This window comes from Pipra filicauda, unplaced genomic scaffold (assembly GCF_003945595.2).
Source record: "Pipra filicauda isolate LSUMZ 115617 unplaced genomic scaffold, ASM394559v2 scaffold367_size712859_pilon, whole genome shotgun sequence".
Taxonomy (NCBI): domain Eukaryota; kingdom Metazoa; phylum Chordata; class Aves; order Passeriformes; family Pipridae; genus Pipra; species Pipra filicauda.
In genome coordinates, this window is record NW_024104495.1 from 206,283 (window position 1) to 233,686 (window position 27,404).

The 27,404-nt window shown below is 36.0% G+C and overlaps 1 protein-coding gene across 4 annotated transcripts in view; it reads right to left on the bottom strand.

Annotated features, from left to right (window-relative positions):
* PDE10A (phosphodiesterase 10A) overlaps nucleotides 1-27,404 on the bottom strand; it is a 346,650-nt gene that overhangs the window by 90,065 nt on the left and 229,181 nt on the right. For all 4 annotated transcript variants that reach the window (XM_027729500.2, XM_027729501.2, XM_039384645.1 and 1 more), the window contains exon 2: nucleotides 3,443-3,571. In XM_027729500.2, coding sequence (XP_027585301.1) covers nucleotides 3,443-3,571 — 129 coding nt within the window. The remainder of the gene's footprint in view (nucleotides 1-3,442; nucleotides 3,572-27,404) is intronic.

A 27,404-nucleotide genomic window follows, 5' to 3' on the forward strand; every position in this document is an offset into this window, starting at 1 on the left:
ATACACAGCTTACCTGTTTTGGGCAAGTATTGCTGGAAGAAAATAATGTATAAAGCTGTTAATGTGTCCATATACAGCATTAATTAAGCACATGATCATGCACTTTGATCTACATGAGGGCCCTGGGAAGCAATAATTATGTTAAGTGATAGGCAGCTTTCAAATTCTGTACAGTTTCCTTTTTCTTCCTATAAAAAAAGGTCTTTAAAAAGATTAGGAAAGACATCTATGAAATTCAGTATCAGCAGTGTAAAAGATGCACATCTGACTTATAATCTATGTGCTTAGTCTCTTAGTGTTGTGGCAGTGAAGCTTCAAATAACATAATTAAGATTGGAATTCATAAATATTTTTCTGAGAAATTTGTTGGGAGATGAGGATCTATCCAGTAGCAGAGCCTAAAGCTTCCAAAATATTATGGTTCTTGCTACAATCATCTGCTACTTTTGCTTGAATGGTGTGGAAGGGGACAATGGAAGAAGTCTTGTGAGTTCTATGAGTATTATATCTAGGCATCTGGAAAAGTTCTTCTGGAAGACTAATTCAGCCATTATCTGGATAGAAAAAAATTAAAACTCAAGTGTTTGTTTATTACAAATAGAATCGTTTGGAAATGCTGTGTGCAACAATACAAGGCCTGGCTGTGTTTTGAGCATGTATTTTATCGGTAGATTAATAGAGTTCAAAAAGTTGCAGTGAATACCCAAATATCAGGCAGCATTCCTTCCCATTGGCACCCTTGCAGGTTTTCTCCAATGAAAAAGAAAAATAAAAAGAGGATAAAGAAAAATGTATCTTATAATCCCAGGTAGATCACCATCACTACCAAACTGTCGTGAGCAACTTTCAATATAACATTTACTGTGATAGATACAGGATTTGTCATGCACAACTCATTATGTTTTGGGACATAGCTACACCTTAAACAGTACGGTATTTACTGATTTCCTTCCTTTTTAATATTTTAGGTTAAAAAAAAGATCCAGCTAAAGTAACTAATTCAGTAAATCTCTGTCACGGATAAATTTTGGTTCACTTAAGTCCAAATCGGACATTTCAGTTCATGCTCATGCTAATGAAATTCAGATAAACTACCCTGGCTGCAGGCCCATTGACTTCTGGCTGAAGAGTACACACAGCTGGATGTCTGTAAATCAGGCAGGACACAATTTCTGCATATAGGTTAATGACTGTTCTGCGTCACCAATGTGTAAGAGTACAGACACTAAGCCAGAGACCTCAAAAAAGCATTTTGCCTGCCTGGCAACTTTCTAATAAAAACAAAGCTTACTTTTTTGTCTGTATCACATTACGTGATGTGAACATTCACAAAGTAGACTACATTAAAGCAAGAGGATAGAAGGAAAATTATACCCTTACTGATGTAAAGTTACTGAGGCTACTTAGTCATTTTAAGTCACCACACATCCATGCTGATACCAAAAGATTCAGTTCCATCCTCTCCTCCTCATTTCTCAATGCCACCATAACTCAGGTAGTAGAATTTGTACATACATAACATAAACTGAGTAAATCATCTAGCAAATTTCTTTTCTAAAAATGTTGCATTCTGAAAAATTAGGCTGTTTTCTTATCAGAGAGATTTTATATGGCTATATACTTTATCTTTCTAGAAGAAAACCACAGAGAAGGTTCATCAGTATCTGTTTCATTCTATAAACAAAATGCATTCAAATTATTCTTTTTGCCTTGGCAAGTGTAGTTTTAAATCTGGTTCTGCTTATTTTTATCTAAAATCCAACACTAAGGAAGTCACATCTGCATAACTGCCCGTAATGTAACAAATACAGCCACCTTAAAGATCACTGTCAGCAAAAGGGAAGTAGCAGGAAGGCAGAAAGATTCGTTTGATGATATCAGATATGAAGCTGAATGATAATGATAGCACAACTATTGCTTGACAGTTTTAATACAAGTTTAGGGAGAATTAGCCATAATACACGAGTTTTAAAGTCTAAGAAAAAAACCAGACAAATCACCCTGTTGCAGCTATTCATGTTCAAACTTCGCTGAGACAATGGTCAGCAGTTACTTTGGTTTTGCAGTTGGTTCAAAAAGTTTCATTAGGATTTCCACAAAAATGTATCTTCGGTTCACACCTTTCTCCCCTCCTCCCCAAAAACTGGAAACCTTGAGCAACAAAGGAACTAATAAATTCCACTTAGCAATATAAGAATATTGAAAATGAAAATCATCCGAAGCATTCATTCGGTTTTAGCATCCAGATCCTTGACTCAGACTATAAACACACACAAATGATTTCTTATGGCAATTTCAAGTGTCAGAGAAAAATCATCATTTTTAAATGAACATAGTTCTTAAAAATAAATAATATGAATTTCTGGTAACACTAAAACATTTTTTTAATCTTCTGTTTACAAAAAGCATTGTGACAACTTATTCCCTTGATTCATAACACTGATTTTCTAATTGCTTTTGTGGATTATAACTATAAGCATCCTGCAGTGCTGCAGTTTGTAAACTACAAAGATACAGTAAACTGACGGTCTATTGCTATATACTTCTTCCACTAGGTAATCTCTTTAAATCAACAACAATTTACTGCCACCTTAATATCAGATATAGTCATCACCACCAGAAATCTGGCTCAATATGATTCTGTCCCTTGCCCACATCCTAGCCCCTCTTTTTAAAATGAGAAGTATCACCAAAACTTAAACCTCAAGCACCTTAGAAGTCAGCCACAAAGTAATTCACATTCAAAGCAAAATCAGGGGTTTCTTCCCTCACCTTTGTAATTTCCTTTTTTGCATTTTACCTGGTACATTTCAAATCATTGTTAGCATTGCATGAATTTTATGTTTGTACACAATCTCACAAAATTTAAGGTCATTACAAAATTTACAGATGTTGTCAATACAAGCTGACTCATAAAAATGTCTTCTGGGTCTGTTTAGTGAGGTCTTTTATCTAAAGCAACCCAACAGAAACCTCTAGAATTCAACACACTGGTTTATAACCTCTGTGTGAATATTCCTATCTAAAATTGACTTAATATATGTTGCAAGTAGTAAACTTTGAGATGGTATATCCAGTAATTTACTAAGGCTTACATCCTGCACATCCTGCATAATTTTATCAATTTATAAACTTATCAATTTTAGATCCAAGAAGTCCAAGTTATGTTCTCAAAACAGACATTGGAGATTGACAGAACAGTATTTGCAACTTAAAATGGGTAAACTAAACTTCCAAAATGAATACCAAAATAATTCAAAATAGAAATACCAAAAGGTTGAAAATATAAAAAAAGGGGGGTTTTTTGCCTTTAAAAAAATTGTGGAACCTAAATATAAAAATTATAACAGTCAAGTTTTACCAAAACTAGGTTTCCTTTCTAAATCTAAAAATAACTGAGTTGTTCAAAACTAACTATTAATTGCAAATGAAAAGGACTTACCTTCTTGTCTGTTATTTTTCCTTTTTAGCCATTTTTCCACAGTTTCCGCACTTACACTTTCTGACACAAACTCGTCCAGTACCTGGGGGTGAAGAGAAAGATACGCCTTCACTTTTTCATCTGTTAAACCTGAAAGAGAGAATATTAATTGATTACATTATCAGTATGAACTCCCTCATACGAAAAAAATACCTAGAGACGAGCAAGAATCAATATTCTTTTTTTTAACACACTGATTGAACACATGACTATTTAAATTGTCTCCTCCTAGAGAGAGAAATACCCAGTAAGAAAAAAATGAGCTGTCATTTAGAAAATAGTGGAAGCAAAGCATATCCATACAAGATACCATGTAAAAAACGTGCCCTAGAGGGGTACAGGTAAACAGTACCTGGCAGAAATAGCCAGGTAGGAATTTATGACTTTGACTATGACTATAAAAGTACTTATTTCCACGATATGTAAGATGATATATCGATAAAGAATGTGGTTAGAAGGAGACAGAAGAAAGTGAACTGGTATGTCTTTTAAAGCATCAAATGCAGTATTCTCACTGTGAATGGCAGCAAAATCAACACAGACTGTTATGCAACACCAAAATCATACACAATTTTCAAGTACTGGAATTACTTCAGTTAACTTTAAATGTATAAACTACTTTCACAGGTATGCTTCCATTACTTTAGCAATTTAGTTATCGAAATAAAAATAATTGCAGATAAAAGGCCTTTACAATATCTGTAACAAAAAGATAACTCCAGCAAACATTTTTGAAAAAGAAGCAAAATTCAGAATTTTGGATCCCTGACATAAATAAAAAAAACTTCACAATTCCCCCAAACAAAATGACCAGCTGCAAGGAGGTGAACCCAGTAGTGCTGAGGCTTTCCAAAGAAGGAGGTAGAAAAGAATAGCACCTGCCCAAGGGGCTTGGCTCCCATAGAGAGAATAGACACCCCAAGCACAAAAGCCTTAATGAGATCTAAAAGCCTTAATGAGATCTGAGGGGAAGAGGAGTAACAACAACCGTAACGACTTTAAATATGCTGTCTTCTCTTGTGTTGGGTGTCTCTAAGTGTAATAGCAAATTCTCTACAGAAAGCAGCCAAGGTTCAGCAAAAAAACATTGTTCAGGTTGTTCAGGTCAAACAACACTGACCTCTTTTGGAAAGCATTCATGCTGTAAAATAAGATAGATTTTCCTATTTTATACTTTGTGCAGTATCAGAACGTGATGAAAACAGCTGTAGTACAATTTCAATGCCAGTCAATGATGGTAATCTTTAAGATATCTTACAAACATTTACAATGAAAGTCTTTAGGAAGCAACAGCAGAAAACAAACTACTATGCCACTCCCCCTACACCAACTGCCAGCCCCCACCAGCTCATATCTGGTTTAAACTACCCCTTCTCTTAATCCACAGAGGTGGCAGTTCCTGTTGGATATCATAGCCTCAAATAACAACATTGACATTTGCAGGTAAGAGTCACCAGATCTGGATCACTTGAATAAGCTAATTGAGCATCCTGATTTTCATTAATAGAGAAGAAAAGGTTCTTCCTAAATCAATAAGACCTGTAGGTGATCGGCAAGTTAAGCGAAAACAAGTAAAACCCCATTATGATTGTTTGGCCTTACGTGATAGCTTGTAAATTTAGGTCATAATGCATCTATAAAGAAGTATATGTGCTAAATGAATAAGTAGATTTTTGAGCCAATACAGGTATCACCCTGCATCCTGAAAAATCAGACTCATTAATATAATTTTGTAATTTGCTCAACTAAGAAAAATGTAATACCTTGAAAAAGTAAGTCTTTCTAATTTCATAGTAATGAAAAAGAAATGTGTTTTAAGAATTGTTCATAATGACTACAATGTTTTAAAAATTTAGCAGATTTAACCATCCAAAAGTCATTAAAACTTTTCTGCCTTTAAAGTTCCAAATGAAAAATAATCAATACAGGGTTGTCACAAAATGCCTGCTACTTCCAAATTGTCTTTAGACTGCAAACAAACACTTTTTGCTTCTAGTAAGAAACTAGGAGTTGAAAAGATTGTAAAATAAGCAACTGAAATTCTACAAGAGTTGGTTTGTGTTTTCAGTGAAAATAAACTTAACTTTTTCTCTTGATTCAAACCTTTATAAGTTTTTGCTTTTGTAATATACACATCAAAATTCAATAAAATGTAAATTTGAGATAAGACTTCAGTCTATATGTCTCAAGTTTAATTTCCAGATATCATGCAACTTCAGCAACCTAAAGGTAAGAACTCTGCCTTAACCTTATATGGAAAAGTGATTCATGAAGCTGATATAAGAAATCCTACAACAGTCTTTAAATTACCCATCTTTATTTCACCAAAGGCATCTGTGCAGATGTGCTTTTTCAATGCCAGATTTGCAGATGGGAGCAAGCAGAACAGGATTTATAACTATATTTGCAGAGTTTAAAAAGAGTAACTTAAACCTATTTTCTACATAGATTAAAGGTGACTTATCAGTCAGCTCCCAACTGTTAGCCTGCTGCATTGAAAAACACCCAAAACAACCATACACACAAACTCCACAACCAAAACTAGCAGGAACACATTGTAAGTTCATGAAATGTAACATTAATAGAAAGCAGTCTTTCAGAAGAAATTTAAATGTTTTGTGTTTTATGTACACTAAGGTTTTTATGTACACTAAGTGTTGTAAAGATGCTTGAATGTTAAATTGTTTTACAGCTGTGCAGAAACAATTATTTTATGGCGGATATAATGCCTTCTACATTATAAGATGTACATTAGAATATGATTAATACTTAACATCATGTATAGGTTCAATGATCAACACGCTCTCTTGAGCATTCACGTGCTCCTGAATAATTATGGTACATGTATTTTATTTTTCCTAAATATTATCAACCTTTCTACTGAAGTGCTGCAATCCTTTAATTCTTAGCAATGAAAAAATAACTATTTGAGAATTCAGAGGCAATGATTAATAACATTTAAATAAAGAGGACCATAACACACCAAACTCAGGAACCAAAAGTTTATCATAGCATTCAGGTGTCATTTACAGAATTACAAACAAAAATAACACAAGCCAGTGCTGGTTATTCTGTTACTGTATTGGTCTTAAGCATTTGAGGCAGCAAACTTTTCTACATGCATTCATATTAGAAATATTTCTCCACTCCTCCTTCTTCCCTCACTACTACTTTCCATCATCTCCAGTAATGCCAGGACTTCTCTCATTCTTGTTTATCAGTTCTTGTATAGAGCATCAAGTGTATATATCAAGGGTGTCTAACAAAGGAAAAGACAGAAGGGTACACATTCATAACTGCATTGGTCTATATGCTAAAATCACTTTTCAGGGCTGATATCTTTCTGACACAGCTTGCTATTTGTCAAGTTTTATGCATGTGTTAACTATTTGTTCTTAATTTGTCATTAAATAATGAAAATTAAGATAAAAATGTCATGCAAAAGCATACACATGTATCAGATAAGCTCTTCTTTTTCATTTCCCTCTGAACAAAGAGTGGGCAAAGAAACAGCTCCAGCTGCCTGACACTTGTGCCAGCTCAGCAGCTCCTCATTTTGTGACCAGCACACCCATTTAGGTTGTGTAAATCTCAATTTGAAATATGTTCTCTTTGGCCATACCATCTGCTTTTAAAAGTTTATTCATGTGCATTGAAAACTTTAATCAAGGTGGGTTTGATTTCATTTTTCTGTTTCTGGGTTACTCCTGTTTGAACAGTAAATGGAAATACAACCTTTCAATAAATGCTGGTTTTTATGCAAGTGGTTCACCTTACTGTGGTTTTTTGTGTACCTCATTTATTACAGGGTAGGATGATGTAAAGCTGGCAAAGCTCAGTGCAAAGCAGAGAGTAGAAGATGGCCTGTCCTCCCAACACCACCCAAGAGGCAATTCCTTCATCAGAAAAAGGCCTGGGACGATCATCCTGGGATGTTAGGAGTGAGAAGAGTAAACAACATGACAGAAAAACAATTGTGTTTACTTGTAGTATTTCTATAAACTGATATATTGATGTGCTCTAACAAAAAAACATAGCCCTGTTTTTCTACTTTGCATACGCCTGAGGCTCGAGCAGTTCATGTTATTTGGCATAGCTGATGATAGTCTATCAAAATTTTGTTTTTGTGGTTTGTGGTTTGGGTTTGTTTTTTGTAGTGGTGGAATTTGAGGTTTTTTTGGTTGTTTTTTTTTAAATAACTCTTTGGCTTTCAATGGACTATGTGTAAGAGTGTTTGGGTGTTGGTTTGGGTTTTCTTTCCTACCCAAACTATGAGAAATTGTTTCTTTTTCACTGAAATTAATAGCAGAAATACAGAGAGTTGAAGACAGAATTATGGGTGGATTTCTTCCCTTTTTTATTTAATTAAACTAACAATAGAAAATAAAAATATTGCTACTAAATATCACAGTTCAGTCATTTCACCTTAAACTAGAAAGCCAAAACACTTATAATAGTCTGGTTCAACAAATAACTATTTTTTCAGTGGTCCTATGACTAATACTTTAAAAACACACTTCATTTTGCTAAGGGTAAAGAATAAAGAAACATTTACCTGGAATAATTTAGCAAGTTTAGTAGAACTATTTAAAGAGGAATACTTATTCATGTAGATTATGAACTACCACAGGAAACTGTATATACTCTTTATTTATTTCAACAGTATACCAGGACTAGATCATTGGGACTTTGAAAGCATAACTAAAACTTTGGTCGATTTTTTAGTACTTCTACAAAAAGCCAAACAAAACCAAAAAAATCAGCACCATCATCTTCCAAAATAGATCTATTTGTGGGTCTCATACAAAGACAGTGTGAGTATTGCAGGCTGCTTGATTTAGTGATTGTGTGGCCTGCTCAAGTCTAGCTTCCCCTTTTGATCTACCAGTAAAGTTTTCATTTCAACAATTGCAATATTTCATTAGTGATACCATCAAGTAGAACCCTAAAAGAGATCAACTGCTTTCACAGAGCAATCTCCCATTGTCCAGTGTAAGTAGACCAACAGCTTCATTAGTGAAAAAGAAAATCTGTAGCACTAAAAAAAGTACTAAATAAGAGAAAATTACAGAACATTCATTGCAGCTGAGAGTACTATGCAGGTAGATCATTTTACAGGTACTGACACAAACATTTTTCAAGAAGCCTCAAGTGCATGAAGACAGTTTCCAAAAAAAATGTATATTTGAATGACCAGTAAAGAATAAAGCATACCAAGAGACAAAGTTTACAGAATAGGAAGATTCTTATAATAAATGTGATCAGTATTCACCCTGTTGATTAACACAAGCCTCATAATGTCTATGTTAGGTTTTAGGAGACAGAACCTGTAAACATAGATGCAGTCTTACATGTTGCTGTCCTCTTAAGATGTCAGAAAAATGCTCTTTGGAAAATAACTGAATATTAACACTTTAAAACAAAAGCTTTAAACACTATTTCTTCTATCTTAAGGGAGAGAATGGTTTTTTGAGCAGATGTGACAAATTCAGCAACTTAAAAATCACTTTACAGGTTTAAATTTTTAGAGTCCTACAAAGAAGCACGGTAGGCTTGTCTATACCAGTAAACTGAATATGTCTAGGGCTGTTCACTGACCTGAAACCAAGCAGCTTATAACTCCTTCATCCTTACTACATCCTTCATCCTTTCTTGATGTCCAACAATGAAGCTGAGTGAAAACAGAAAGGTTGATTGCCTGCTTGGAATTATCCCTGGCCTGACCCTACTCCAGAGCAACATTTGGGACCTGCCTGGGACATCATGAGCTGGCTTGGGTAAGGCACTGACAAGAGCCATTCCAGACAAAAAAACAATTCCAGTACCTAAGAATGCTCCTGTGCACTGTTTACTAGCTCAGATATAGCATAGCTGGGTTCAAAAATAAATGAAGAAACAAAACTCCCTTCAAACATCAATTTTTAGTAATTATTCCTTGCCTTTAAGCCAGTCTCCAACAGAATTCCTTTAAAAAAAATAAGTAATAAAGCTAAAAATCACTTGACAGTTATATTTTTCCTTCCAGCTTTTTATGCTGCCTAAAACATTTTAAATATTTCTTAGATATTAGATAACCTATGTAGTACTGAATCGATAAATGGCTCCACTCTCTGACTCTTAATCTATGTCACACTGTACTCTCCTCTGAGAATAGCTTCACTGAGCTCAGTATAAAGCAGAACTGACTGTGAATGAGCTGAAAGAATTGAAGCCTAGAGCTATGTTTAAAAATCTGCTCCATTTAGCAGCATGAGTCACACACATCATTAGCAATTCTTGCAATTTTTTCATTAGTGTTGTGATATTTGGTCTTTTTTCCAAAACCTCATGATTGGGCAAGAATTAGTTTTCACCTAAAGTTTCTGGTTCCCAGGCTGTGGGGCACACAGGGAGTCAGGGACAAATGGTTAAAAATTGATGAGCCAGCCTAATACTTGTGAGAGTCAGCGTTCTATCCTAGAACAACTACGCTCCAAAAGACTGCAGCCATTGCTTTCCCTAAAACCCTTGCAACAGTCTTTGGTGCATATAACATACCTTTCACCCAGTTAGACAGGATTCAATGTTTTGAAAACACATTGTGAGTGTATACATTGGTCATTATAAGAAATCAGATGAATTTCATGTATCAAGAAAGCTTTTACAACATCATAAATGTTGAAATTTTTGCATCTGCTAACATTAAAAAAAGGAAAATTTAAAAAGTAATTCAAATAAAAAATACCATACACAAATTGGCTTGTTTGGTTAAAAAAGTAATTCTTCCCTGAAGTTAGAGGGGCACAGAGTCGCAGCAAATATGGGCAAAGTCATAATTTCTCCAAGTAAGTAACAATATACTGTGCCACATAGAAAATCTGCAAGCTAACAAAAAAAAAATCAAAACATGGTGATAAAGATAAAGCATCATCTGAAAACAGAAAACAACCTTACCCCAAATATAAGAGAAAATAAAGTCTAATTTGAAAACACTTTTTCTCATCTGAAATATCAAAATTATGAAGAGAGACATGTAACACCTCTTCAAAATCAGCACTTGAAAATAAGTATCATACTTGTAAAAAAACCGAAGACTTAAAAATATCTGAAAGTAATCCTGAAGCACTTTGCATGTGTCCTTTATTTAAAGCAGTCTTGTCCCATCTTTTTCTTACACAGAGATCACCTCTCTGTATTTTTCTACAGAACTTTATAAGCAATATTTGTAGTTATTCTCGAAAGCATTCAAGGCATGTGTGTACATTGCTTCATTTGGATTAAGCATTAATCCCATTAAATCAATCCCTTCTTTGTTCAAAGCATCAGGATTCAAAACCACAGGCACAGTCAGTTTTGAAATATCCTTTTCAAGTCAGACTTTTTATCTTAATCCATTTAAGTATACAGGAATGTAATGTGACCAAGTGCCCAAACTCTCTGAAACCTGACATTACTGGTCTGGCAAAAAGTATAATCACTAACATGAAGTAATCAGAGTGGTCGAATCTCCCTTGATTTCTCTTTTCTTGAAAAATCAATTCACCATCTTATCTGTGAGCAGCTTCATTCACCTTTTTTGCCCCTCCTCCTCCAACTCCTGCCTGCATTGCTAGAGGAAAAACAATACACAGCTCCAGCATACCAGCAGAGAAAAACAATAACACAGTACCAGAAAACACCACACTACCCAAATTTTTGGGTATTTAAAAAGGGTATATCTTTGTTTCCCATATAATAAATTTTACCATTAAACATTTAAAATCTTCATTAAAAGATGAATGTTTAATTATGCCAGCCTCTAATTACTGTATAAACCCCCAGGCTCTGTATACATGTAGATGAGAGCAGCAGCAACGCAACATCTCACCCATGATGCCAGCAGCTAAAGTTTTAGAGAGACAAAATAAAGACTAGCTCAGCTAAACAGAACCGGAATGTGCTCACACAGAAATAATACCAACAACTACTGCATCCTGTTTCCCATAATTCAGATCCCATATTCCTGATGAAAAAGCCACGGATGTGCCTTTGCACCTGAACATGCCAGATGATGAGCAAGGCATGGACATAAGCGCCTTTAGTTTCCACCAACTTCCATGGTGTTCTTCATGATATTATCAGCATCTTGCAAGCCTGAGCCCTAGACATCTGCAGATACTCAACTGTTCATGTCTCCCAAAATCTAGCACTCAAGATCTGCACAGTACTAGCAGCTCTGAGCGCTCCTTCAGTATTAAGTTAAAAAGCAAAATGTCATATAAAACTGTTGATGAAATCAGTTTTCATTAGCTAGAGCTAAAAGACCTATAATCTTTCCACAGGAATTATATGTATGCCTAATGGGGTGAATGCGTTCTCAATTTGAATAATTATTTTTCATAGGGTTTCAAAATGCACTTCAAATTGCCTGAATGGCATAATCCTGCATGTATACTGTTATGCTGTAATATCATCCACTAGTTGATGTATGAGGCTTTCTAAAACTCTGACTTACTTTCCTGGTTTGAGAGTAGCTTCTCTCCAGTTCTCATTAGCACATTGCAGTAACTCTGAGGGGTCTGTAACAAGCTTTTTTCTCCTTCCAGGTGCATGATGGGACCAAATTTGGAAATTTAATTAACACTCTGCAAACAGCTAACAAATGGACTACAGACATGCTTTAGGACTTGCAAATTGTAATCAAATCATTCCAAATACTTCCTTGAGGAGAAAGCTATGTATCATCAAGGTTACTGATAAAAATAATTATCAGCCTATTTCTAATTAACACATTACACTGAAGTAAGTTAAAATGTATTTGTAGATGTATAAGGGACATATCAGTATAATTATTTGGTTTTTTTTCTTCTCTTGTGCAACACACAGAGCCAGGTTACCTTGTCTTCTGCCCAAAATATACCTGAACAGTAACACGTATCTTGAAGGTGAAAAGTACTAAAATACAGTTCATTCATAACTCATTATGAAAAATGTCAAGTCACTCAGAACTTGCACATAATTTCTGAAAAGAGCATATACACCTGCAAATTAAAGTACTTAAAATCTAATGATTAAGCAAGGTAAGAATGCCTTAACTCTTCCCTTGAGAACAGGTGTTGGGACCAAGTTCTTGATTTATGACTTCTCCAGTAATACCTTCCAGCTGATGTAATGTCTTCTCCCACCTGACACCTGATCCTGGAGTAGCTCCCTTTTTTTGTAAATTCTTCTGGCTTAAGAGTAGTCCCACTGTCTTTATTACTGATGTTTTACAGCTCATTTATTTCTTAAAATGAACTCCTGTGAATGAAGTTCTGTAAACACTTTATAATATACTTACCAATATAAATTTACAGTGCTGTTCACTTAAAGTATTACTTAACTTATTCCATAAACAAGATCCATTATGATGAAACCTCCTTTGTATACTACATGCCTGTGCCAAGTCTCACTCTGTCATTTCACTAAATAGGAAACAGAGAGTGTTCTTCCTTCTGAAAGGAGCATCCCACTTCATCTTAACACTTAGATTAGTAGACATTTTAAGAAAGTTTCCCAGAGCACATGCTCTTCTTAAATAACTACACATAGTCAAATAACCTACTACTTAGCAACAAGTCTGGACCCTACTTTGGAGGTGCTAGGGCCATATCTGCAGCACCACACAGCAGGATTTGTCATTCTTCTTTTAATCCCCTCCAAATTTATAGTATTAAGATGTTTAAAAAGAAACACAGTAAACAACCCTTTACAAAATGAGAAAGTACAAAATCCAGAGAAGTCAGTCACTAAAAAGTCCTAATAGCAAGAAATCTAACCACATCCAGAAAGGTTTGATCCGGTTCACAGGAAGCAAGCTCTTCAAAAAATAAACAGTGCTAGTCAAGCATTTTGCTAGACATGGTGGCTAAAATAAAACATATAGAAAAATACATGTCAGTTTAACTGAAGAATTTCACATAGTCTGTAACTGTACTATCATAGAATCATAGAATATGCTGAGTTGGAAGAGGTCCATCATGATCATCAAGTTCAAGTCCTGGCCCTGCACAGTACACCCCAAGAGTGTGCCTGAGAACATTGTCCAAATGTTTCTTGAACTCTGTCAGGCTTGGTGCTGTGACCACTTCCCTGGGAAGCCTGTTTCAGTGCCCAGCCACCTTCTGGATGAAGGATCGTTTCCTGATATTCAACCTAAGCTTTCCCTGACACAACTTCAGGCCATTCCCTCAGGTCATCAGAGAGAAGAGACCTGTGCCTGCCCCTCCACTTCCCTCATGAGGGTGTTGAAGACCACAATGAGGTCTCCTCCAGACTGAACAGACCAAATGACCTCAGCCACTTCTCAAAGGGCTTCCCCTGCAGACCCTTCACCATCCTCACTGCCCTCCTTTGGTCACTCTCTAGGAGCTTAATATCTTTTTTATATTGTGGTGCCCAAAATTGCACGCAGTACTCAAGGTGGGGCCGCACCAGTGCAGAGTAAACTGGGACAACCACCACTTTTGAACAGCTGGCTATGCTGTGCCTGACGCACCCCATGACAGTCTTGGCCCTCCTGGCTGCCAGGGCACTGCTGACTCATGTTCAATTTGCCATCGACCAGGATCCTCAGGTCCCTTTCCACAGTGTTGCTTTCCAGCCTCTCATTCCCTGGTCTATACACACAACCAGGATTGCCCTATCCCAGATGTAGTGTCTGGCACTTGCCCTTGTTAAACTTCATACAGTTGCCCATCTCTAATTTGTTGAAGTCTCCCTGCGGGGTCTCTCTGCCCTAAAGGGGTCAACAGCTCATTCCAATTTAGTTTCAGCAGAAAACTTACTTAGTATTCCTTTTAGTCCTGTGTCCAGGTCATTAATGAAGATGTTGAAGAGAACTGGGCTGGGCTGAGGCTGAGGATGGAGCCCTGCAGAACCCTACCAGTGACAGGACACCAGTTTAATGTTACCCCATTCACTATAACTCTTTGTGCTTGACTTGTGAGCCAGTTGCTTACCCACTGCATGACGTGTTTATCCAGCTGTGTGCTGGACATTTTGTCCAGAAGGATCCTGTGACAGTACCAAAAGCTTTACTGAAATCCAAAAAGATTACTATACACAAGCCTGACAAGTTGTTGAATGGAAGACTTCAGAAAGTATGGAAGGAACAGGCTGCAAGGTGCTATTCTTATTTGATCTAAAGACTAGCCGTGATATTTACAGGTTCACTTGTTTTAAGACAGATAGAAAGTGCTATCAAGATCCTGACCTACTGATTAACAAAAAGGTTGTTGTCTGCTAGATGTACATTATGCCTAATAAATTGAAGGCTGAACTGGTGCACACCTTTTTGTGAAAAAGACATCCAATTTTAAATAAAACACTGAGCTGTAGAAGAGTTTGTTACATTTTCCATTTAGTCTCTTTGAGTTACTGGTGGGTACAAAATGAGTGCACCTATTAAATAAATAAAAATTAAAAATCCCATTTTAATTTCAGTATCAATTTTTCTTATTTTAGCTTCTGGCAATTCAGTTTTTTCTTTCCTATTTTAACAATTACTTTAAAAGAGTTTTCAGCGTTACAGATCATCTCTTTGTAAAGGTACCACTGGTCTGAATGAATAACATCTATCCTCTTTACAAAGTGGACCAGGTTCATTTTTCTATATTATAACATTGTATTCCTATAACATTTCACAAGTCCAGAGATTTAATTCCAACTCTGCATATGCAACTATTCAACTATTCCTACAGTAGTTCCAGAAGACTCTCTAACCTAATTCAAGCACCTTGAAAAAAATTTCAATATTTACAACTAGAAAAGAAGTATTAAAAAAATAAAAGCTTCTAAAAGTCTTAAAAAAAAATCAGTTTTTGTGACAGACACTCTGGCTTTATCACTTGAATGTTAGAGAGTACAACATAGCCTACTCTCAAACCCCAGAAGTGCTACAGCAGATGTTTTAGCAATAAAGTTGAAATACAAAAAGTTGGTGACACATAATTGATCTCGGAAACTGCTTTTAGCCCTACCTTTTTTATTACTATAAAATATAGATACAAAATGCCTCTTTATACAAAATTGAACTTTGAAAGACATTTAAAATAAAAACCCATATTTAATTCTTTTATGGGGAATAGAAAGTCTACCTTCAGACTACTTAAGCCCTGAAAGTAAAGCATTGACTCCATCAAACTGTCAGAAGTTAGAAACTTCAATTTATTTAAAATACTAAAAAGGAAGAAAATTATTTTCCTTTTGTCTGTCAGCTCTTTTTTTCAACTGTATAAATGAACAGAAGGAAAGAGGATTTTTCCAAGATGCTATCTCTGCTCAATTTTATGGTGATGGATGTATTGATATCTCTATGTCAGTAAAATACAGCCTAGGAAAAGCAGTATAATTTGGGATATTTAAATGAATATGCCACTGAAGTAAAGGAGTACTGAAGTGATAATTAAATACTGTGTTACATACACTTGTACATTACAGACAAGAACACATTGTGCAACCCTTATTTGCACTGGTGAACACTTATAGGAGTAGTCCTATTGACGTCAGTGAGACTACTTATGTGGGTAAGAGCTCACTAACATGTGAAGAGTTGTGCAACAAAGCCTCAAACATATTTCATTCCATGCATTGTTTCAAGCTTTGTTCCTCAACCACAATTTTTTCCCTAATAGTGTTAATAATATTATTTCATTAACGTTACCACTCAGAAAAATATGTGAGAACATACAACTTGTTCACTGGTATTTGACATAGCCCAGTGCTTCAGCAAAACTCTGAATCAGAGGCACACAAGAATTGCAGATTCACTGAGGATGGCAGGCATCTCTAGAGATCGTCACCAAACCCACCCTCTGCTCAAGCAGGGTCACCTACAGTGGGTTGCTCAGAGTCCTAGCCCATCAGCTTTGAGAACCTCTAAGGGTTAGAGAATCTGCCAAGAAGAACCTGGTTCCATCTATTTTACTTTCCCCTCTATAAGGTACTTATACACAAGTACCCCCCAACTCTCTTTTCTCCAGTTTGAACAGTCCAGTCCCAATCATCTTTATGGTCCTTCACTGGACTCATTCCACCATGCCCATATGTCTCTTGTACTGGTGTAGTAAAAAGCTGGGCCCAGCACTCAAGGTGTGTTTCAGTAGGGCTGGGCAGACAGGCAGGATCACCCACTGACCTGCTGGCAATGCTCTTCCTAATGTAGCCCAGGATGCTGCTGGCCTTTGTGTGAGGGCACACTGCTTGTGCAGGTTCAATAGAATTACAGGACCCAATGCCATAAGGATTTCTACTTCCTAGTAGGTGAAATAAATTAAAATACTTTTTACTGACTTGAATGTTGGCAACACAGAATAAAAACCAACATATGGCATTGGCTGTTTTTCCAAAAGCTTCCACTGCTGTGGCAATCCTCTACACATGCGATCTCATCTGGCAAAACATCTTATATTGATACTATTTTAGGCGGGAATTCAAATAATATATTTGTTACTATTTTAAGATTTTCTTGTTGGCAACCACAGTAAAACTAAGACGAAACACAATGTTTCAGTCATGCCCCTAGTTTTTATTATAAAGCTTAAGCAAATGCTAAGGATCCAAGGCTAGTTTCAAAAATTGAAAATGAGCAGCTGCATCTTTTCCCTGTCCTCCTCCCCTTCATCATCTCCCCACCCTCTTTTGTTTGTTTTGGAGACAGTGTAGCTCATAAACACATGTTCACCTTCAAAAAGCATCGTTAGAGGAAAAAGGGGGAAGGAGGGGAGAAGAACTGGAAAGAACAGAAGTGAAAAGGAAAACAGGAGATGAAAACTGAGAGCATGTGTTTGTATAGGACTCAGGAAACACCTTATAAAAAATCTTGAATTCACAGAATGCATGTTTTACATTGTGTCTTTGCTATAATGATTTATGCAAACTTTTCACAGGCAAGGATGATAAAGTACTCAATAAGAAAAAAAAATACGGGTAGAATTGCTTGCAATAATCACTTTGTAATAACCTGGTTTCATCTAAAGCCTACTTGAACTTGGCCATTGACTACATTCAGAAAACACTCTAGAACTATAAAGATGTCCATATAAGACAGACACACTAAAATAGGAAATTGGGGCATATTTCCACAGGGCTGGTCATAAATTTTCACTTTAGTGTATTACAGTCCTAGGGGCTGAGATTCTGATTTCTGTCCAGCTCACTGGCCAACCAAATAGTGCTCATGAGATCATAATAGGTCCCTTACAATATCTTAGAATGACAAAACAAAAATTCTAAAACAATACCTAAATAATCACATTAATAGCACAAAACCAGACTGATCCACTTCCAAAACTAGCCAGTTAAAAGATGTATCATAACATACCAAATAGGAGAAGTAAAAGAAAGGACTTCAAAAATTTCAAATCAGACAAAATAAAGAGCTTTAACAAATGGGTAGCTTTCAATGTTTTTAAAGTTCTTCATATTCATATTCACTCTGGGAAAGCCTCCAAGACTGCAAACTCTGTAGGCTGGAGAATATAAATTTTAATACTATTCAATTTAACTGACAATGGCATGAAAGATCTGGAGAAAACCCAGGTGACTCCATGTCACCATGCAAGAAAAATGGCAGCAGGAGGTCTCTCAGGGATATGGTATCAATGACAAAAAGCAGTTATAAATAACAGCACATTACTGTTTCACCTTTAGTACCATTGTCACATTATTTTTCAGAGTAATGGCTTAGTAATTTTGTGAACAGCAGTGTTGGTGCTGTTCACATTACTACACGAGCTAATGAACATACCTGACAGCCAAACTCATCCAAGTCCCTGGCATGTCTTTCCAGCACACAAGCAATCCTGCAAACCTTATGTTTAAATGACTGTGACACATACTCTAACTTCATTGCAAGATATCCAAGCATTCTGAGGTCAACAGACACTAAATATTTTCATAAGTAAGTTGAGTGCACTTAGTATGACAGCAGATGGGGAAATTTTAATCCGTACAGCTTTTTAACTGGGTGGAGGTGTGTGTGGAGGGGTGTGTGTGTGTGCAGAGATTAGTAAAAGGAACAAAGAGGCAAGCAAAAGGCTAATGAAAAATGCATTGACTCAAATTATTTAGGCACAGTCATCTTCTTGTGTGATAGATAGGCTCAAGAAATACCGGATATATTATCAGCAGGAAAAGGTCACAGGGTTCCATACATGAACACTTAAGTAAATGGGTAGAATAAAGCTAGGAGAAAGCACATAGAAAATGCCAAAGCAAACCTGAGAGGCACAAGGATGAACACAGGTCAGAGAGTACAAAGACTAAGAAGGTAAAGGAATGAAGCTTCTATGTGAGTAGGCACCACACAGAACTGGAATGAGTAAGCAAACACAAAAAATCAACCAGAAAAACAAACAAAACACCCAAACCAAACAAACAAAAACCCTAAACAAACAAACAAAAACCCAACCCAAAACATAAATTAACAGCTTTTGCCAAAATCAAGTTATCCTCTCTACTTATGTGAACCTTTACTTAGTAGCAAAGAATGAACAGTATGAGGGTAGGAATAAGCAGCCTGGGTTGAGGGAAGGCAGGATCTCTTCATACAGCAACACTGATAATCTCTTCTAGTCTACAATGATTGTGAATTACAGCCTAAAATGTGGTAGAATGCATGCATGCTGAGAGGCCACATAGCTACAGTTTAACCTGCAAGTACATAATGTCCAGAAAAGATGAGCTAACATGCTTTTTGGATACCATAAACAAGTACTTATTAAAAATATCCAAATCTAACCAATTAGCTTCTTAAAAATAGCTGGAAAGTAGAATTTACCAAGAAACATAAATATTCCAACATTCTGAAATTTGCTTTTATTTGTAATCAGTATTAAAAAGACAACTTTACAGGAGAATGAAAATTGGAGACGTTTTTGTTTATTTTTAATTTTATTACTTAGTACTTTATTTTCTTTAGAATTGTGAAAAATTTAAACCGAATTATTAACTCATAACTCATCTTTCTATTAGAACTAATTTGTTTGTACTTTTATTTCAACAAAGCTGAATTTTCCAGAAAGTACAAGTGAGTGGTGAAAGCCCACATCTCTATGCCACTCAGAATTCCTCTATTATGCAATATGCAGACATAAGCTTCTTTCTTTAACTTCTCCTTACTAGAAACACTTACTAATCAATTTACTTGGCAAACCATTAAGGAAAATACATTACAAGTAACATGAGCTTCCCTAGAGTCAGGCAAAGCAAAAATAAGGTAAAATCAAGCAGTGTTTTTCAGCCTAAGAAGGCTACCTAATCAAGCTGAGATGACACCAAAGAGGCACAGACATAGTGGAGTCAAAACTGCCTTTCAAGAACAGTTTTGTGCATAAGCATCCCTCATTGAGCACTTCTTAATTAGGAACTTTTAAAACTATAGTCAATATATTAGTAAAACCATAATTTACAAATAAAAATATTAAAACTCAATCCATGTTTCCCTGTCCACTGAAAGGTTTGCTAAGAGAGTCATATGGATTAACACTTGCAGCTTTTCTTCAGAAAAAGAACAGTATAACATCAAAAAACCCCACTCTGCCCATAAGAAGCACTTTTTCTGAAGACTATTCCCCAAATATCAGTCCTTGTGACACATGAAAAAATTAGTGATTTTACTGTTCTTCATGCTCAGGGCATGCATCTACTACATATTCTGATCTATTTTAACTTCCTCTAAATCAAAGAAACAGAACATGAAAAAAACTCAGGGAACACTCTTACTGCTTTTGTGATCAGAGAGTTGCAAAGGAGTGCCTAAACATCTACAAGTCTGAAACTATGAGTGTGATCAGTATATTGCTAACATAGGCCATAGGAACCACCAAACATAATTTTTATACAACTGCCCAGTAGCTGAAACATCTGCAGAGAAGGTAAAATGTGTAGTATGTCACCCTCCATAGCCAAAGCTATTTGAATCAACAACCCTCAAATACCTGCAGACTGCCTTAACCAGCGCACAGTGAGGAGCTCTACCTGGAGGCCAGCAAAGAAGGAAGATAACCTTCTGAAGCAGGTTGCAGTTGTTCCAGAAACTGCAAAATGACAAAGCCAGAAGCAGAGTAATCAACTGTGTTCCAGGACACAGCACTCAGCTGGTAGCAGGGGTACACCCTGGTCTGAGTTAGTTCACATAAAACTACTTCTGGTTCACACACAGTGACATTTTTCTCTACAATACACATAAAAGATAACAATATAGGGGGTTTTTGCTTTGGTTTAAGTATGTCTTCTAGAACAACTCACATCTATGTGCACACACATTTTTTTATTGTGCTTTGATTTTAACATGTAGAAGCAAGTACTACTAAATTGTTGTATCGGTTAAGGACTTAACACTTTCTATTTCCCTAAAAGAAATGTAATGTCCATGCTGGAAAGATGTTCTGTAGTTACAGTCAGAAACACTGCAAATCCAGGCATAAAACATTACTTTGTTATTGTGACCTAGTGCTTCCTTTCACCACCCTCCCCTCACACCCACTAAAAAAGAGAAATCCACTGTAGGAAGCCACTAGTGTAAAAAGTCCCTGTACAAAGATCTGGTGTGCAATCACTCCACACACATTAGAACAACTATTCCCTTAGTGGAGCTTTAATTAAATTGATAGAAATCTATCATAACTTCCCCCTATTACTAAGGATACATAATTATGCTTGCCAAACTAATACACCATTTAATGATTTTATAGATTTATGTGCTTATTCTATAAAAATGCATAAAGCTTATTTCATTTGCACTATTAAGCAAAAACACTAGCTGAAGCATTATAACCTATGGTTATAATGTAGTACATTCACACAACACGTACTTGTATGGTCATTTAAAGATAACCATAGGAATGGAAATATTGTGGTTGGTGTGATGATTAAATTATGGCAAGTGAAAGATCAACTGGAAATATGTTCATTCATATTAGCATAACAGAAGCTTTTACTGTTGATCACAGCAAGAAGTTGGTAGCTGTAAAGAGTCCCCATTTCAGAGAACTGTTTTGAGAGAAGGTAGTAGGCACACACAGAGCTTGCTTTGGGGAGCATCGGGAAGCAGCTGAACAGCTGACTTCAACACTAAAACCTGGCTCTCACTATTTTGCACATGTAGAAACCTCAACCAGAATAGTGGCACTCTTGTTGGATCATGACAAGTGAAATTCTTCTTTCTACACAATTAGAACAGTGAAAGAACAGCACCAAAACGTATCCACTGCTCTTATGCCCACTACAGCACTGATTTCACCTTGCTTTTATATGTCTCAGTTTTTTTAAAGTAGTATCATGAGAAAAATGTACCACTTAATTAAAATAAAAAGTACAGAAGTACCACATGCACTCACAAAAAGACCCAGCCGATGTCACGGTACCTTGTTGAAAGTTGTTTCTAGTTCAGAACAATGATACTAAAATTAAGAGAAGTGTAATGAATGGATTATTAGAAGCAGCATCTTCAAAACATCCTCAGCTTTTATTTGCAAAAAATACATTGCCTGTGAAGACAGAAAAAAGGTGATGCAGAGGTTTGCATGCTCTTTAATATCACTCTTTTAAAAAACACGAATCTTGCCATAAGCAACAACTAGTTCTTAAAATTTTGTCCTCCCACATTCTTAGAATTGAACTTTATCAAGTTGTAAATAACATTGACTAAACTTGTATTTTTAGGGCTCCCAGTCACCACCTTGCTACTTGAAAACAAAGCAGAGACCTCTCGTAAAAAAAATAAATAAATACAGTTTTTCTATGTTTGCCTAACAAGTTTCTTTCTATTTAAATATTACCTCCATGTACTATAAACATAATTTAATTAAACCCACAGATATTCAAGGTTATCAAATTTATGATCATTTAAAAGACAAAGAGAAGGTAAACGATTCCTTCACTTTGTTTTCCTGTAAGTTTAGAGGAGACCAAATTACTACTTCTTTATATGAAATAAACTCACAGAGCTTTAAAAGCTTATAATATTCCTGACACTTTACAGACATCACTTTTGGTTAGAATTGAAGCGATAATGCACGACAAATGTGCACTACAGTATCCTAAATCAGGATACTGATTCGCACCTAAATTATTACCTGCTCAGACTTTTGGAGTTCCCCACATGCTGTATTAAATGCACACAAAGCTTGAACACTGTGGCTATATTCTGCTGCTGTGCTAGTCAGTAAGCTCTTATCACCTCCCTTCTCCCCCTCCACCACACTCCTCTGCCACCTCCTGCACAGACTTCCTACAGCCACTGACAAGGCAACAGTTTTAAAATTACATGCTGATTTCCAGACTTGTCATAGTTAAATTCTCTCATTTTCTGAAATTTAAATATTCACCTAATCTCTTTGCCTGCTCACTTTGATTCTTTGTCTTGGCTTCTTCTCTGTCTTCATCTTGCATTTTTCTACAGCTAGGGACAGGGGTATTGATCTTTCAGTTGTCTTTGGTCTATATACATATCAAGAATATTTTGTCCCTTCTGTAAACAATAGATTCCTACCTGAGGTAACATTTAAGCAAATACTGCCCAAATTTTTGCCCTCTCCTAGATTATATGTGCCTTCTAAAGGATTTTGGAACACCCTTTATGAAGAGCAGAAAGTAAAAGCAAACCAAACTGCTTAATTACATTAATTTAACAACAGCGTAGTGTTCTCATACCAAATTTTGTTTTGAAAGAAGTAAAAAAGCTGTGGAAGATGTTTAAACTATTGTTCTCTGTGAAAGTAAAAGCAGGAGGAGATTTCTAAAATCTCATAAATCTTGCATTTTCCTAATTGCTGTCAAGGTTCAGAGGAGAGTCTAAAGGGCTAAATGCAAGTCACTCACTTGTCTGTTGTCCTTTTTTTTTTCTTTTTTAAATTAGTTAAAACATAAAGCCAAAATTGACAAATTCACTATTACAAAGCTTCTGGATTTAAATCCTTACATTTATACATTCAAAGCTGCATGATAGAGGTTATTAAAAAGAAAAAAAGGGCCCAATCACACAGTAAACTGCACAGAAAAAGAAAATGTGAGAGAATCTCTAAATTCCTCTCTCTGATCTGAAACAAGATCACATAAACATTTTGAAGTGTATCCCTTCTTAGGTATCATTTGATAGCTGTTCCCAAGAGTCTATGGTAACAATCATTTCCAGCTTATATTGGTTTACTGTCAAAGTATTTCTTACTATTTAGTCAGTGTTTACTGGAGATTTCTCTTGTCATACCATAACCTCCTATGGAATACAACTGTATTGCTTCATGTACCAAGTTCTTTCAAACTGATGACTGTATTCTACATTGCCCTCTTTAATCTATTTTCTTTGTTCTAAACGGATCAAAATTTATTATGTTTTCTCAATTTCCTACAAGTCTGTTGCTTTCCTTTGAATTCCAACTTGTTCATACCCCAGAGATTTGTCTTTCAACATACACATTATTTTGGCTACAGCCTCATCAGTGGTGAAGAGGGGGGAATAATTTTTTTCACATTTCATTTGTGATATTTCTGTTATTAAGACTCTTTCCATACTTTGACTTACTCATTTTGCTATCCATTACTACCTTCATATCTGATTATGCATTACTTACGCCTACCTATTTCTGATTTTACATTTGCACATCTTGTATTCGGCACTATTTGTCATACTTTGCTTGGATCAATACAGATAACTACTCCAGTTTATCAGGATTTTTGATTTAAGTACCTTCTGCACAACTTCTCTCTTGCTCGGTGGCATCACTGATTTTTGTACACGTACCCTCATGTTTTCCACCCACTTCCACGAAAGACATGAAATATATGTAGCCCAAGAAAAGATTTGCATGTGCTGTTAGGCTCAAAAGAAAATGACCAATTCTTTGAGTAACACTGTTCACTTTGCAAATAATCCCAGTATAACTTCAGTGAGAGCTCCCTGGTTTAACTCTGATAACATGCGAAACAGCATTAAAGTTGAGATAGAGTTCTATAGGTCACCATAGAGGCTCCCAAACCAAGAAGCAGAAAAGCCTGAAATGGTACAGAACGAACTAGGAAAGCAAAAAAGGACACCGTTTATCATCAGAGACCACTGCCACATACAAGTCACAGTAATTATTATTGGTATCCCTTCTGATTCACCAAGGGATGAGAACTTGGGAGAGGTTCTCAGAGGCACAGAAGAAGCACGCAAGGGCACAAAGCAAAAATGTATGTCCCGTTCCCAAGCAGAGTTGCTGCACCGCAAACTTACTGCCTCACAGGAAGCAGTTCTTCTCTGCCCTGGAAGGCAATACAGCATACCCAGGCAGGTGTGTGAGCACACAGCACTGAGTCTGGGAGCAAGAAGCAGCAGCAGGCAACCAAAACCCTGTACTGACTGGGAGGGAGAGGGCAGCGCCCACAGAACTAAAGCCTCGAACAAAGAAATCAAGAAGAATTTAATCAAATCCCACCGCTCAGGCTGTAACTAACTACCAGGAATGTTCCTATTCAGTACTGTTAATACAGCTGTATAAAGTGTTCAGTCATAGTTTACCTTTTTATAGTCATTAGATCAGCCTTAAGTGCTCACTTCATTTATAACTTTCCTCTGGCTCTAATGGCTACTTTTTGTAAGGAACATCCTGGGGTTTTTCACACAAGCTGTAACTCCTTTTACATCACACGATTTCGGATTATTTTTTTAAATGGTACATTTTTTCAGTTACTCACATTACGTAACCTTCATCCTCCTTCTTTCATGTTGTGTCCTATGTCCTGTACACAGATTTTAAAACATCTAGAATGTTACAAATATATTACTAAACCACTCTTCACAAAACCCTGTCTTTTTAAAAAAAACCTGAGTAAATGTAAAAGGGCTTGATCAGGGATATTCAGCATCTTTTTTAAAGTTATTTTTACTCAGAAGAAAATTATTTCATGAATTTTAAGTAATATAAGCAATACAAAAATCATTGTTGGAGAAGAAAAAAAAGAGTAGAGCCTGGTGCTTTTTTTAAAGACAATGAGATCATGCTGACTATCATGAAATCCATTTCAGCCTCCAAATTGCTAAAGGACAGAAATGATACTATTACATTAAAACACAATTATCTTTTCATACTATTATTAAAATGATGCTAACTTATAAAATGAGAATTTAAGCTATTTTGTATTTTATAAACATTAACATTTAACAGATATAAACTATTTAGAGCCACATTACATAGGAAATTAATACTATGTAAGATAGTTTCCACTGAGGACTTGTGAAATGTTTTTGACTTCAAAATAATAATTGTAATTCTTTCTAAAATTATCTGGGGATAATTATTCTTGAATCTCTAGGGTGAAATATCATCCTGCTGAAGTCAGATGATGAAATTTCGCCTCTATTAATTACAGTATCTATCTGTACTTCCTCTTGCATAGTTTAAGCAGAAGACTTGACAGACAAAGGCTTTTTCTGAATGTGACAATTGTGAAACTACACAGATATGTGTACAATATCTGGATCTCTCTTGTTATAATATTCTTGTTGGTTTGTGGAGTAGAGAACTACAGGAATGCCTCTTCTTTCTTTTCCATAAACAGGATTCACAAGTCATTTTTGTAGACTTTTTATCTTGAGAAGCAAGTATACAACAGATTGAGAAGGGGAAGAGAGCTAAGAGAAACCCTTCCATACAACCAGAAAACAAAGCTCACTATCATATCGGAGAAAAGCACTGTATATTAATGAAATTCACCGCATCATTTATTTCTAAGAATTCCCTGAAGTGTCGGAGTTGCACTTAATTTAAACCACATTCTGTTCGTTCTGACTTCTTATGCAGCCAAAAAGAATATTATGGATCACTTCATGCCCAATTTTACTTTAGGATGATTTTGGTATCTCGTAAAACAACTACATACTTGAGAAACAACATGGTCTTTCACATCTGATATTTTCATCTTTAATAAAAGATTGCATATGCACTTTATTAATATGAAGATCCACTTTTTCTAACACACCTATGCATCCAGTCTTTACAGAAATGAAGCATGTTTGTCTTTTAGATTTAAATGAATCATAGAATCAGAGAATGGTTTGGGTTGGAAGGGACGTTAAAGATCATCCAGTTCAAACCCCCTCGCCACAGGCAGGAGACTCCATCCACTAGACCAGGTTGCTCAAAGCCTCATCTAACCTGGCCTTGAACACTTGATGCTGTGCATTCAATCCAACTCACAGCCACTCAGGAACAAATCCTGCAAGCTCTTCCTGATCAGAAATTCGGCTGAATTTTGCAAGGATTGCCTATATAGCCAGCAGACTGCCAGCCACATAAGAAGTTATACTTTCAGATACCCAAAACAGTACTTTGAGCAACACTGAGAGTTAGCATCATTCTGAAATTGTGAAAAGGCATTTTGCAGTAGACTTTCACATTTGGGATTTTAAACACATACAGACAGACAAACACACTTCAATATTTGATCCGTGATAAATGGAAGAAATTAGGCAAATGGATGACAAGTAAGATATATGGCTTTATATAAAAAGTAGCCTAAAGTGGGTCCAAATATTTTAATAACAAATGTAAGATGGCACATATAACACATACAGTGATGTTTTCTATCATCACTAAAAACGACACATTGAAGTTAGCATCAATCTTGTGCTTCATAACACACAGACATACCTCCTTTAGTTCAGGTAGAAGTAAAAGTATAGCCTCAGAACCTGTATGAGGTATTCCTTTAGACCATGTAGCTTCCCAAAAACCTTTGGATAAGGATTTGAATCATTAGCCCAGGATAACCATGTTAGTGCCATCCTGCCACTTCTTCACTACAGCAGCAACACTTCAAGGCTAGCAGCCTTACAGGGGCTTCAACAACAGTAGCCACTGCAGTGGCTACTCAAGTCTCTGAGACATGTGATTAATTGGGTTATTTTGGCATGTCTGTTTTGGATTCAGCTTGACAGCAGCGT